A 14,211-nucleotide genomic window follows, 5' to 3' on the forward strand; every position below is an offset into this window, starting at 1 on the left:
CTAGGTAATTTACATGCCATTCAAACTTTATGCCGTTTTGGTCTATGGACGGGCACTTTCTGTCATACACTAATTTACCCCACACGAAAATGCATATCTGATTTTTTTTTACGAAAAAATGCATAGCTGATTTTTCTGCCATTGCTATCAGGTCCGGTTCAACCATGTTTGGACACCAGGTGCACTCATATAGCGGAAAAAATCTTATGAAGCCTGATCTTATGCATTTAAGGATTAAATCTAATTCATAACATGATATAAGTTACTATAAAATATATACATGAATCGGATAAAATTGTACGTGAAAAAAAAAATGCCCGTGACACACCACGAATTGCGTGAGACCAAGTCTCCTACTATCATTTTCCCCCATCTAGCGGTCCCACCTCTCCGAGCTCTCTTCACCTCCATTGCGCCGGCCCCTTCTGCTTCTGCTTTTACCTGAGCTCCTGCGCCGCCATCTCCAGCAGTGCCGCGAACCTCTCGCCTTCGCCTTCGCCGCCGCCGGCGTCTCCTAACAGAACCGGCACGCGGCGGCGCGCACACACGCGGCACGCCGCCGCGGCCGCCATCCGAAAAGCTCAGACGCCGGCATCAGCTCCGCTTTACCCGTACAGGCGCGTAGCAAAAAGCCCCGCATGCGAAATCCCCTCCACGCCCCTCGCAGCGAAACATCTCCTGCTAGCACTGCAGCACCCCGGAGCCCTAGCGCAATCCTCGCGATCCAGATCCCCACTCTTGCCATGGCGGCCAGGAGAGAGGCTTGGCAGTTCGCGGCCGCGCTGGTCTTCTTCCACGGCTCCGAATACGTCCTCGCCGCCGCCTTCCACGGCCGAAGCAACGTCACCGCCACCTGTGAGTGAGCCTTGCCTCCCTCTCTCTTGCGATTTGAACATGTCTTGGACTGTGCTCGTGGAAAATTGGCTTCACGCGAAAGTGGTATTGAACTATTCCTAAATCGCTACCCGTTTCGTTACCGGATTCTAGCGCTCCAGTGAGTAGTTGAAGGAAATCGCTGCGTGAGTAAATATGTGCCAGTGCGTCCTGGCAATTTCTCACTTTGCTTTGAACTGACATTTGGCCTAGCCAGAGTATTTATTATACACTTCTGTAGTCTGCAAATTGCTTTTACTGTCCAATCTATGATAAGCGCATGTATCTGTTTAATTTAAACAAACAAGCTACCAGGTGTTAACTGTAGCGAATTTAGGTAATAAGAACACTGTCTCAATGGGCCGGCATTTGAAAACTAGAAAGTATGATTTACGTGCATCAATGGAGTTGGTTTTGACAAATGAAACTTAATTTAACTAATTAATTGCTTCACAATTCACTATAGATGTGTTTTGTATAGACTTCATAGTTATTGAACTGGGCTTGCGCAGCTTGCATTTAGTTAGCTCATGTAGTATGGGATTGCCACCCTAGTTCCTGCCAAAACAGAGACTAAGGTCAACCAACGTTCGTGGCTTTCTCATTTCGAAACACTATTATACCAGAAACAATGATGAAAGCATACTTTAACTTGATGTTGGTTTTGCTGTAAACTGTTAATTGTTTGAATTCTGGTTAGGATGACAACAGTCAATGTAGGAAGGGTTCTCAAAGTTGTGCTGGTCTTTTGTGGACAAAGTGTCCAATGCACCAAAACCGTAGGATGAATGGAGATATTTAAAGTATTCAAATAACACACTCAAAACCTTGTTTAGCATCTGGGCATGTAAGATGATCAAACAGTGTATGAAAGAGCATCAGTCATGTCTATGGTTTTTTGGTCCTTTTTCCATAGTAATTACATTGGAATTTGCATTATCTTAACTCTACTTTTGGCCATGTTGTTAGTAATAAAGCTGCTTCTCATGCAGCACTTCTTATCAGCAAGCAGTATGTTTTGGCAATGAGTTTCGCAATGTTGGAGCACCTGACAGAAATTCTTCTCTTCCCAGAAGTAAAGGGGTACTGGTTTGTCAGTAATATTGGCCTTCTAATGGTGCTTATCGGTGAAGTTATTCGTAAACTTGCTGTTGTGACAGCCGGGCGTGCCTTCACGCATGTTATAAGAATTCATCACGAAGACCGGCATCAGTTGATTACTCATGGGGTTTATAGGTAAAAGATTATTTACTTACGTTGCATTACTGTTTATATATTTTTAGTTATGTTATGGCATTTTTTGCGAGAGTTCTAACCTTCTTCAATCACTTCTCTTCATTTGCACTACAAACATGATGGTAGTTCTGCAAGATTATTGAAAGTTTCATTTGCTAAATATTCTGCTTAATTACACAGGTTTATGCGTCATCCTGGGTATTCTGGCTTTCTTGTATGGGCAGTAGGAACCCAGGTTATGCTGTGCAATCCAGTATCAACAGTTGCATTTGTATTGGTGTTGTGGCGATTCTTTTCAAAACGGATACCGTATCCTACTGAAAGAACATTTTGTTTTTTCCTACTTTATGTTCTAGGCTCTTCGTCTCGTATTAACCTTTTCAAAGCATACCTCTTTAAAGTATGTTCATGACCCGTTGAATATGAGCATCTTTGTAATAAACTTTTAGGTTTATGATGTACTATGTTTTTCTTGTGATTCCTTCACGCAGAGCAGATATGAAGAATTTTTCTTGAGGCAGTTCTTTGGTTCTGAATACGAAGAATACGCACGGAAAGTGCACTCTGGATTACCATTTATTAAGTGAAAGTATCAAACTTGCAAAGTATGTCCTTGAATCCTTGACTTTTAAGTTTTCATTTTGTATCATGTGTTTCGGATTGGGAGATTTAACAAACTGCTCTATCACATTTTTTTTAATTGTCAGGCCTTGAGGCAATGTCATTAAAAACTGGTGGATACATGCTTTCTCATAAAAGAAAGAAAAGTACATGAGAGAGTACATGATAAGAATTCTAGTAATCTATACGTAATCGATAAGGACTCTATATTCCTAAATCCTAAGGACCCCCCCCCCCCCACCACTCTCAAATGCAAGACGTATGCAATAGCGTTGCATTTGAAAGAGATGACACTAAGTAATAAACTTAGACTAATATATCTAAAAATTGTCTCTTCAAAGTCATCGTAGAGTGGAGTCTTGCAATCCTATTGAATCAAGTTGAAGAAGTGCTAAGCGAAGCACAGGAGTAGAATCATGATGATGATGACAAAAGAATGCTCTTGGTCGAGAATCGCAACAAAGCAACGATGAGTAGCAAGACAACAAAAGAAGTTGTCACTAAGGCTATGGAAAGATCAAGATGACACAATAATGTCCTAGACCAAGATGATGAGTAGCAAGACAACAAACGAAGTTGTCACTAAAGTTACGGAAAGATCTAGCTGGTACTGTTGCATCAATAACGATAGGAAAGAAATCGAAAAATTGATGAAGGAATATGTGGACTCACACGGCACAAACGAACTCAAAGAGGGATGTAGACTTGGTGGACGCAATGGAAGACAAAAACTAAAACTATACGTGATGATAGAATGATTCTAATATGAGGCAAACACGAGCAACATCAAGGATACTAGCAGTAGTAGAAACAACAGTAGCAAGTTGTGCATCAAAGCCAAAACAGCACGCACATGCTCCAGCCCAAAATCAATAGTGCATAAAAGAGCAATAGATGTTGATGAGGAAGCCCAGATCGGCCCAGATTGACGACATGATTTACGACATGGTTCCATCGTGAGGCCCATCAAAACAGTCGAGCCGAGGCGCAGATCGGGGCAGGCGGAGGAGCTAGAGCTTGGCGGCGGAGGAGCCCAACCGAGGGAAAGCGAGCGAGCCGATTGTGGGTGGGTGAGCCCGAATCGGACGCGGAGCCAGTAGCCAGCGGTTGCAAGGCGGTGGCACCTTCATTAGAAACAGAGAGAGATGGCAGAGCCGGCGGGGAGGCAACGTAGATCGGTTTGGGGCGCAAATTGGCTGCGGGAGGACAATCGACTAGCAGAGTCGGTCGGACGAAGCCGACCGGGGGCTGAGCAACGAGAGGAGCTCGAGGCGGAGGCGCATCCAACCAGGCAGGGATGCCGCGGCGCCAGATTGGTCGTGGGAGCATGGGGTGGAGGCAGATCCAGTTGAGTAGGGATGTGGCAGCGCCAGCGCCGGATCAGTCGTGGGAACCCAGGGCAGAGGAGCGGCAACGACAACGCGGCCATGGGAGCGCCGCCAGCCGATAGATCAGCTCGGGGCGACGATGGGCGGAGCAACGTCCGACGGGGGAGGCGCGGTTCAGATTGGGGCGCGGGGTGGCGCGGATGAGTCACTGTTGATGGCGAATCTGGTCGGATCAGGACGAGCTGGCTGCTGGAGGGGAGAAGGCGACGACAGGCACTATTGCTCACGGGCGGAGGAGTGCGTGGGCGCAAAAGCACATAGGGAGGAGAGCTGTTGTGCGACAAGCCGTCGAACAAAAGAAAACACCGACGGGAAGAGAGAGAGAGAGAGAGAGAGAGAGAGAGAGAGAGAGAGAGCCGATGACGATGGGATAGATCTTATCTGAACGAGTTGTGACGTCCAAAAAAAAACTTGGTTGTGATATCATGCTAGATTAAGCCCAATGATCCATGGCTCCGGGAGCCGGCGACAGACAGTATTGACACGTGGCGAAAGCACCGGTGATGCCAACATGGAGAGGCCTTTGCGACAGCTAAGGGAGTCGACGGATCCGGCCAATGGCTGACGTCGACAAAGGGGCTCATGCAAGTCGGCGGCAAGCAGCATATGGAGCGTAGCATGTAGCCCACGTCGATGTTGCCCGATAGCAGATTGGGTGAGCAATGGGCCTGATCAAAGAGGAGGCAGGCAGATCTGGCGGCAGCCATCGATGGATTCGGCTAGGAGCGGCAGCTAGCACGATGAGAGTCCCCAGCGGCGGATCCGGTGGCGATCACTCGTCGCCGGTGGCCGATCGGGCTGGAGCAAGGAGGCGACGGCCGGGAGAGCCCGTGCAGGGGAGCGGCGTCTGGGCGGGACGCAATGAGGTGGCCAGAGAGGAATAGGAGGTGGCGCCGGGCGGAGCGGGAGTCGATGGCTCAGAGCGGAATACGTTATGGATAAAGACGATAGCGTTAAAAATCTTGTAACTTTGTTTATTTTCTTTGAAGAGCACGAGCTTTTTTTTGTAGTTTGAATGTTAGATTATTCTTACCCAGATATCGTAATCTGCCCTACCAGATACTTCACCTGTTTGTGCACAATTTCACATTTAAAGCTTTTGTCATTTGACATTTAAATCACCTTTTGGTACTATTTTGGAAACCATGTGTGGCTGATGATCAAGACCAAACCTAGCCTTGTGGGCTGACATCTTACAAATTAGTATCTTATACGTGGCTTCTTAGCTGATGTGGCTCACATCCATTTTGCTATATTTATGGTTACTTTGAGAAAGAAAAATGTTTTCAGGACCCACAAGTAAGATTGGGAATAAACTAATATTCGAATGAATGTGGCATGATCAGCACTTCATAAACATGTATTGCAATCTCTGTGTGGTGGTCACTAGGGAAACAAACATCCTCGTTCAGTTTTAAATGCAATTCGAATCCGGAGACAGGATATTAATATTTTTTCTTGATTTTTGTTATAGGTATGCTTGACTATTGCTGTTGTCACCATTGATATGCCAAAGTAAAGCATAAAACAATATGAAACAAAGGAGCTATGTGATGGATTGTATACGATACATGACAAATCGAATATTTATAGTATGTAGTCAAACAGAGTTATTCATCAGCTCATCAATCTGGTGCAAATTTGCGCAACTGTTGCCCTGGTCATTCGATGTAAAGTTCAAGCTTCTTTTTACCCTTACATTGATGTTCAATCAGCTGGAAACGTGATGTTCGTTAGATTTGAGCTGAACAGTTTTGAGGTAATGTTAATTTCTTGATGTTTGCTGTGACGAAATATTTTCTAACACAACTTTGTCTGTTTTTTTTTCAAACGATGAACACAACTTTGTCTGTGCGTCGAACGTGTACTCCGCATCCGCACGGACTGCATGCTTACTCTAGACGTGTAGAAGAAACCTATTCCATGGAATTTAAGTAGCATTTTTATGGCATGTTGCAGTGTTTTTCCTGTGATGCACAGCAAACTCTACAATTCGCTTCTCAGCCCAAATCTAATTGTGTAATTAGCTAATGTATAGCTTTGGAATGTGGACAATCCGAAAAAGTGTCATATTCTGTCAATCGAAACTCATCGAAGTTACTTGAATGTTGGAGGAGTCATATTCTCAGAAGCGATAAGAAAAGGTGTCATTCTCAGATGCTCCTCCTCCTGCCACTGCTGTGGTCATCAGTTTTCCTTTGCTTCTTTTACTCCTCCTGCCGTTTTCATCCTTGTTATCTTCTTCTCCTCGTCATTCTCCTCCCGGCTCCTCTTCTTCGTCTCCTTACCCCTGTCCCGCTCACCATTATTACCCTCCATCAGTCCCGTTTTCTCCCTGAAAAACCCCTATTTCCGAAATCGAACAAAACAGGTTAAGTAGCGTGTTACCACTATATATATATATATATATATATATATATATATATATATATATATATATATATATATATATATATATATATATATATATATATATATATACACACACACACACACGAATAGAAACATCAAGGAAAATCTAACCAACCGGCGTCCTTGTCGACACAAGGAAACCCTAATCCCGACGAGCCGGTCGAGTGGGAGTCTCATCACCTCCAAATTAACGCGGAACGAGCATACGCAACATGTTGCATAGAATTTTTTTTTCTAGAGAGGAGGCACAGAGGCGACTGCAATATGTGATTATTGTTTTTTGGGAGGAGTTTTTATGTGATTATTAAAGAGAGTGCCGATGGCCTTTAATAAATCTGGCCTAACACGAGAAAGTGGTGCTGTCCAGGCTTGCCGCAAGCAGTAGGGCAAAACTCCACAACACCAGCGGCAAATCATGTCTGCGTATGCTGCGATCCGATGGACTGACATGATTCGATCAATCGTCAACCCTGAAATGTCTCCTGCAAACAGTGCTATCCCTTTGAACATTGTACGAGTATTTTTTTAATACCTTCTTTGTCAATCTCTGTATTTGTCTAACCTCCAACCACTCCCCATATGATAGGATGTAGCTGGACACGGCTAACAAATCCTTATCCATGTTCAATGTTTCTAAAAATCTGCGCTTAACAATAACCACCCCTTGAAAATAATGTGGTGAAAATGTGTGGTATTTACACAAAGAGCATGAACTGAACACTGACTTCAACAGTAGAATAATGACAAAGTGAAATTCCACCAGAGTTATTTCCTGTTTCCTTGTCCTCACTGCAAGTTAAGAAACTGAAGGAAACCAAGAACCAAGGAAGTCTGAAGGTCCAAACAAATGATTCGTTTTGTTCTGGAAAAGGTCAAAAAGAAGAGAGAATACCATCTGTGTCTAGACATGAAGAATCTATACACTTTGCTGAAGAAATAGTAAAACACGTTGCTACTTGGTATTCAAAGCAACGGATTTGCAGATAGGGCACCAGTTCTTCTGCCGGAGCCAGTGCTGTATGCAGGAAATGTGGTAGTAGTGCTTACACTCCATCTTGCCCACCTCGTCACCGGCTGAGTACTCCTCCTGAAAAATGTTTCATTCAACGAAAAAAATTAGCATGATGCTGCAGGTCTGCGAATAGCACCCCATTACAGAACAATCAGATACAAATGAACTTGCCTGGCATATGCTGCACTTTTTGTCACAGTCTTCATGAGAACCTAAAGTTGTGGGCATGTAGAGGCTCCTGTTTAGGCACTTGGACAATGCATCATCTGAAAGACCAGTGTTCACAGTACCAATTCGATCCCCCAAGGCAAGCAATTCCTGCAATGCAAAGTGTCACAAATTATCTAACGACTGAAGAACAAAGCATGACAAACAAAAAATGTTGTGGACTGAAACGGGAGAAGACGAGGAAGTAATGAAGGAAATCAGCTAACAACATCGTCAGAGTAAGGGATCAGACATTCAGACATACTTCGTAAGACATGCCGTCGATGTCCATCCTCATTCCTATATGCCGATCATTGAATATGAAGTAGTTTTCAAGCTGCAAGGTACAATATAATTGCATATAATTTACAATGAATATATAATTGCTCCAGCTGCAAGGTACAATATAATTCCATATAATTTACAAGGAATATATAATTGCTCCAATACTTTAGCAAGATTGTGCTGCGATAGGATGCCTTACCTGTTCAGTTCCTACCATATCAAAGCGCCAATATCCATTTGAATCCTCAATGCTGTCCTCCAGAGACGAAAGCCCTCCTTGAAGGCCACTTCTGTATCTTGCCATGAATCCAGAAACAAACCCTTCAGTATACACATGGTCTCTTGTTATATGCTCAACTAGCAACAGATCATCGTCATTCCTCTCTGAATTCCTCCTAGCGTCTCCAGTGACATTTCTGTGCACACTGTCAACACCAGCACTTGCACCTTCATCTGCTTTTCTTATCCGCGAAGCATGCGATGGCCTTGAGATCGACCGGCTACTAGTGGAGGAACTAGCACTGAATCCATTTGGTGATGATGGGCTGTTCTCTCTTTTCAATGATCGCTTTCGTGATGCATTGACCCTCTCCTTAAGCCGATCCAGTAGATCACGCCCGGGAGTGTCTCTTGACCTGTTGCCGGTTTCACTACAGGGGCTTCCAGCATCCCTGCTGATGCTGTCTGAACCACTGTTTTCCAGTGGAGGCTTTCTGTTGGGCTTTCTGAAAATTTGTGATCTCCGAGGGGTAGCTGGTGTCGATTCATTGGGCACTGCTGCTCTGTGCATTTCCTTGCCTGTGCTTTTGTCAACCGAGTGCCGACTGCTACAACCGTGGCGCGAGCAGCAAGTGTTAGCCTTTTGGCGCGAACCGTCTTCTCTGAAGAGAAGAATTGAGCCCCCCTTGGTGACGAGAAGGCCACCGACTGTTCGTCTTCCCATGTGTTCATCCATGTCAGGTAATCACCTGAAATCGGAAATGACACGAAGAAGTCAGATTAAATCAAGGTGGTCATGGTCAAACTGATGAAGTTAATCTATTCTGGACACAAAAAAGTGGCCAATCGTGGTAACAGGCCATGTGTTTGATTTAGAACCTACACAGCTATTACTGATTCAGTGGTCCTCTCAGGCCTGGTTTAATTACAATATAACTGAAATATTGTTTAGACTTCAAACTGCAAGAAAAAAATCTTCAAATTGCACTATTAGGTATTAGCAGGCATGCATAAGAAGTAATCACCAGGGACCGTGTGGTCGCAGTAGGACCAAAATGAAGGTGGATATAATTCTGATCCTTCAGGCAGGTGATCTTCTCTGTAATTGTATTGTACCTTTTATTTAGCAGCTTTTCTTATATGTGATCCTGCTTATAATACAAGTATACAGCGAAAACCTCTTTTTATGTCGACCGAAGGAAGCTGCTACTGCAACCTTTTTCCCTTCTGTCTGAAAGTAGTGCCTATTCTCGAAAGGTCAGTTTGCTCATGTCTACTCCAGCACGGCACAGCACAGAACTGTATCAAAACCGAAAGGTGTACTGATTTTGCTTTTCGAAGATAAGAGGGAATCGGAGGGACTTGATGCTTTGATGGTTGACATATACGGATTCCGTACGGCACTACATGCATAGTTCAATCATACACCAGAAGAAATACAGTAGAATCTACGTCTTGTAACTGAAAAGAAATAAAACACTGAATAAAAATTTGATGGGTTTCAGGCAACAGAAACAATTGGAACATGCAGCGGAAAACGCAGCCTTCCCGTCTTTTAAGAGGAAAACAGAGCGTAAGAAAAAACAGGGAATTTTGAGGGTTAAACAGAAAAAGAAACTATTGCAAAAATAAAATGGATTGCAGAGATCAAGAAATAAGAAGTTTCATGGAGCCGCCAACCTTCCAAATCCCAGGAAATCAGTCCAACATCGGTACCGGTTTTCCAAACCATGCTTCCGTAAAACTCACACAGAACAACTACTGATGAACCCGGCAAGAAAGGCTAAAAAGATCGAACCATGTATCGGCTTACTCTGCCATCCTGAATCCCAAAGGCGAACCACGAACTCGCAGAGGGATATGAACGGACGAACGAACGAAGAACACCAATCCAAAGGCAAGAAAATAAACAGAAACAACAGAAACAAACATAACATCTGAACAAAATACTAGGAAATTAAAAGCAGAGCGGCCAAGACCAACCTTCCCTTCCAGCCTCTCCCTCTGTCCGGGCGATTCTCCTCCAATGGAACAGGCCACGACAGCGACGGGATCGATCTCCGGAATCGAAGAGAGGAATAGAGAGGGACGAGAAGAAGTCAGAAGTGATGGAGTTGTTATATTCGCATGGCCACGAAACCACAAGGGGAGAAGAGAGCAACGGGGGGCGAAGCTTACTTAAACAGAGAAGCGACGGCGAGGGAGACGAGGGCCGGCGTGGCGGGCAGGAGGGGACCGGAGGCGGGGCCCACGGAACAGGTCCATTCAGCGCCGTCGGATGACGCGCGAAAGTTAGGATCGGACGGGCCGAGGGAAACAAGGCCGGCTCAAACGGAGCCTCCGAACCGCCCCCACCACCGACTTTCCTGCCCGATAACATGCCGCCCGTACATGCGTGTGATCGAGTGAGTGGACCCACGGAGGGGCTGACAGGTGGGCCCATTCGGTTCCTTGCGCTTTTCCCCTAGTTTTTTTAGACATTTGTTGTCTGTTTTTCGTGAAGCAGTCTCAGTGTTTTTCGTGAAGCAGTTTGATGCACAATATATATTGCGCTTTGTCCGTTTTGCTATTTAAATAAATCAAGTTTCTGCCTCATAGATAACATAGCAGTTGAAATCAAATTTTATAAGGATTGTTTGGGAGGGATAGCAGTCGATCTAGAGCTAATGAGAAAAAGTCATTTACTAGTGCAGTATTTTTCGTGCATTTTACCCATATTTTTCAAATAAAATATGTTGTACGAAATGATATAAACCGTGCAGCATAAGAGTGATGCGCATCTCTTAGATATTTTTACATGTTCAAATTTGGTTGGTATGCCATGTTGTAAAGTGAAAAACCGAAGGCTAAGTACTAACTTTTTTAGTGTGATTGGTTATTTTTAGGACGAACAGTCGAGCTGTTGGTTACCAACTTGGATGAGGCTGTAAAGTGTGTGATGCATACTTAATTGTACACCAGTACTTAACTTTTGCACTCATTTCTCTCTCTCTCTCTCTCTCTCTCTCTCTCTCTCTCTCTCTCTCTCTCTCTCTCTCTCTCTTAACAAGATCACTCGTTCTTTTTCTCGTGTGTATGCCTTCTGCTTCTCCTAAAACCATGTGCTTTGCGTTTCCATAGAATCACAGTAGAGAGATTCTCAACAAAAAAAAAAAAATCACAGTAGAGAGGCTGTATACTTAATTTATAATTAGAATTTGCGCATAGTAATTCTTATTAGTCCTATCAGTTTAGCCGTGTTTATAGGATGATAATAAGTAACTTTCATTTGGATATATGCAGACGTCTGCAAAATATCCTAGCTGCACAAGAGATAGAGGTAGAATCTTCCTGAAAATGCTGGATAATATTTTGTAAGTGGCATCTCATCGTTCTGCGAAACGGCAATCGCTAGAATTGTTCAGATAGAGGATCGGAAAAAAGAAGCCTTTTTTATTTCCTGTAGTTCGTGGCTCACGACTTGCTCTGATTATACGGCACAAATACGCCTAGAAATCATTTTCGTACGAGTGAGCAGAGGTACCAAAAAAAAGTATACAGTTCCATCTTGCGCTTGTTTTAGAAAAAATATTTGGTGATTGTCCAGATATAGAGTCAAAATAATGAATATAATCTCATCGTCTCATACAAGAGTCACTATTATCCAAAAATAGCCAAGTTTGATGCATAATCATAATACACTAGAACTGGTCAGCAAACTAATATTTCAGCAGATACAGTGTGCAAGTACATGCATGACATACAACGATTCTTCACTTTATCTTTTGTTTGGTGTAAGTTACTTAAAGGCTATATGGTGTGTATGTGAGTGCAGTCGGCTTTGGAGTTGGAGTTGGAGCAAGACTGACTGAACCGTGCCACTAGCAGTGCGACAAAGACGGAGCAGGCCGGCACGAAAGGAAGGGCAGGCAGGCCAAAAGGAACCGGCATTTGACGTACGGGAGTCGCTGGCCGTCGCTCTAATTTAACGTACTCCTGCTTGCTTTCCCTGTCGATTTGCTTTTGGGCGTCCGGTTGACTTACCAGGAGCACATAAATGGCATAAGCATCAGTGCAACATGCATATGACATGCAGAGGTCAAGTGAATACGGAATATAATCACAGTATAACGCGAGAAGATGGGAACTATCAGTTTGCGATTGTTGTGCTGTGCTATACCGGTTGTGTTACCAGCAGACTAGTTTTTGAGACATGGACATGCTGTATAAGAGGCCATTGGGCTATGCTATAGCCTGACGACCTGCGGCAGTTTGTTTGGTATCAATCGCTGGCTCTGAACAATCCCAAGAACTCGAGAAGTGTTTGGTGCCAATCGCTGGCTCTGAAAAATCCCAAGAAGTGCTCTGTCAAAACGACCTTTTTGTCGTCTCCATTTGTTGAGTTCAGCAACGGATGTTGATCCAAAGCTGCAACGGAAAATTATCCTCCTCTTTTCTGCAACTGCGAGGACACAAATAGAAAACTTCCACCTGGCTTTGTCGAGTTCTCTATGTTTGATCTTGTAGTTCTTTAGCTCTGGTAAACTGGTAAGTCTGTAAAGCTTGACTATATTTTATTTCCTCAGCGTAAGAGATCGACAATTTTGGAAATTTCACTCACACTCCTTGCACACATGCATCATAGCAGCCATGACTCTGAAGGATTAGACCTCACTTTTCTGCATCTCCTTTGTATCATCATGATTACAGGGGGAATCAAACAAGAAAGCTACACAATTATACAGCTCGGAGCCTTTTTTTTTGTGTACTCTGTGTTAGACAGAGTCACACACATCAGGAACCCTTTGTCTTTGCTTTCCTTCGCATCCTCATGTCCGCCCTCGGTCTTCTGAACACAATGTACTTATTATATTCTCCTCGTGCTGTATCAACATCATATGATCGTGATTCTATTCAATTCTCGCCATGATGAATATACATAGGCCATCCGGTGTTTTATATTTCCTAGAGAGAGAGAGAGAGACATGGCAATTGGCAATTGCTTGTTTCAATAACCGTGGCCTACTAAGCTGCGTACTCATCTCTCTGTAATCACATAATGCAACAATCAAGAGAGCAATTTATTTGGAGTAGGTTTGATGCTTTGTTTTCGAATAGAGGTGTATTTCAGTGTGTTGGTGTGATAACTCAACACGGCACGGCACGGCACCATTTAGATGATAAACATCTTCTAGGTCTCTTTGTCGTGTTCTCTGATCAGCACTTAATCTTCTCCACAAACAAATCATTCTTCCAAGTTCTGGATAAGACAGCCTTTCAGTTGCCCCCATGGTCTTCTTAGGAGTCGCTTTCTTTCTCATGTTCCTTGCTGTTATGAAACAAGGATATACGGATTTGAGGTTCCAGTTTTAGCAAATTCAGGAGCTGCTTGCTGCTTCCCTGAATTAATCTTATTTTCGACCAACAATGTCACTTTCACCAGACCTGCAAGGTGACACCGTGTCGTTTGTATACAGCATGCTTAAGCTAATAGATGAAAAGAACCAAATGCCCAGCTCATGCTTCAATTCGGTTCATTAGTATAATTTCAATCTCCGTTTCAACTCATGTAACTCTGTTGTAACACCTCTAGCTGGTTCTCGACAACATTCAACCCCCGTAATTCTGTGACCTGCTAAGGTCGTTGTAAAACTTTCTTCCTTCCTTAATATAAGACGCGCAGCCCTCCTGCGGGTTCTAGAAAAAAAGAAAAGAACCAAATTCGCTTCTTATACGACGCCTGCATATTTCTGTCAACTTCATGATGAAAAATTTCAACAAGAGCATGTCTCAAGAGTGATCGATCGTGAGCTTCGGCGTGACTTCAATGGAATTGTGATTACCTTTTGGTGAAATATATGGAAGGAGCGGAATCGAAGAACATTTCAACACAAAAATGAAGTGGCGCTCAGGGTTGCTTTGTTAATCAAAGAGCATGTCAATGACCTCCTGGTGGCCTTGCCTTTCTCTTCATAGTCT

General features: G+C 43.7%; 2 protein-coding genes across 5 annotated transcripts; one reads left to right on the forward strand and one right to left on the reverse strand.

Annotated features, from left to right (window-relative positions):
* The first annotated feature begins 385 nt into the window (after nt 1-385).
* LOC133924911 (probable protein-S-isoprenylcysteine O-methyltransferase) lies at nt 386-5,912 on the forward strand. Of its 2 annotated transcripts, none has more exons than XM_062370647.1 (5): nt 386-855; nt 1,866-2,109; nt 2,290-2,418; nt 2,606-2,714; nt 2,817-5,568. In XM_062370647.1, exons 1-4 carry the CDS (start codon nt 639-641, stop codon nt 2,694-2,696), a joined length of 681 nt encoding a protein of 226 aa, XP_062226631.1. In that variant the 5' UTR covers nt 386-638; the 3' UTR covers nt 2,697-2,714; nt 2,817-5,568. The 2 variants fall into 2 exon arrangements, with proteins under 2 accessions (XP_062226631.1, XP_062226630.1); XM_062370646.1 differs by lacking the exon at nt 2,817-5,568 and adding an exon at nt 5,593-5,912 and having other exon boundaries at nt 387-855.
* Nucleotides 5,913-7,239: 1,327 nt separating this feature from the next.
* LOC133924912 (E3 ubiquitin-protein ligase MBR1-like) lies at nt 7,240-10,413 on the reverse strand. 3 transcript variants are annotated; one of them, XM_062370649.1, is made up of 6 exons: nt 10,237-10,413; nt 9,279-9,714; nt 8,234-9,002; nt 8,015-8,086; nt 7,714-7,860; nt 7,240-7,617 (listed from the first exon to the last, which is right to left on the reverse strand). In XM_062370649.1, exons 3-6 carry the CDS (start codon nt 8,987-8,989, stop codon nt 7,483-7,485), a joined length of 1,110 nt encoding a protein of 369 aa, XP_062226633.1. In that variant the 5' UTR covers nt 8,990-9,002; nt 9,279-9,714; nt 10,237-10,413; the 3' UTR covers nt 7,240-7,482. The 3 variants fall into 3 exon arrangements, with proteins under 3 accessions (XP_062226633.1, XP_062226632.1, XP_062226634.1); XM_062370648.1 differs by lacking the exon at nt 9,279-9,714 and having other exon boundaries at nt 10,237-10,412; XM_062370650.1 differs by lacking the exons at nt 9,279-9,714; nt 10,237-10,413 and adding an exon at nt 9,934-10,207.
* Nucleotides 10,414-14,211: the final 3,798 nt, after the last annotated feature.

Source organism: Phragmites australis, chromosome 7 (genome assembly GCF_958298935.1).
Source record: "Phragmites australis chromosome 7, lpPhrAust1.1, whole genome shotgun sequence".
NCBI lineage: Eukaryota > Viridiplantae > Streptophyta > Magnoliopsida > Poales > Poaceae > Phragmites > Phragmites australis.

Coding starts and splice junctions, on each gene's coding strand:
- LOC133924911 (XM_062370647.1), top strand. CDS start 639: ATGCGAAATCCCCTCCACGCCCCTCGCAGCGAAACATCTCCTGCTAGC. Junction 856..1,865: donor AAGCAACGTCACCGCCACCT/GTGAGTGAGCCT, acceptor CTTCTCATGCAG/CACTTCTTATCAGCAAGCAG. Junction 2,110..2,289: donor ATTACTCATGGGGTTTATAG/GTAAAAGATTAT, acceptor TTAATTACACAG/GTTTATGCGTCATCCTGGGT.
- LOC133924912 (XM_062370649.1), bottom strand. CDS start 8,989: ATGGATGAACACATGGGAAGACGAACAGTCGGTGGCCTTCTCGTCACC. Junction 7,861..8,014: donor TCGACGGCATGTCTTACGAA/GTATGTCTGAAT, acceptor TTTGCATTGCAG/GAATTGCTTGCCTTGGGGGA. Junction 7,618..7,713: donor AAAAGTGCAGCATATGCCAG/GCAAGTTCATTT, acceptor AACATTTTTCAG/GAGGAGTACTCAGCCGGTGA.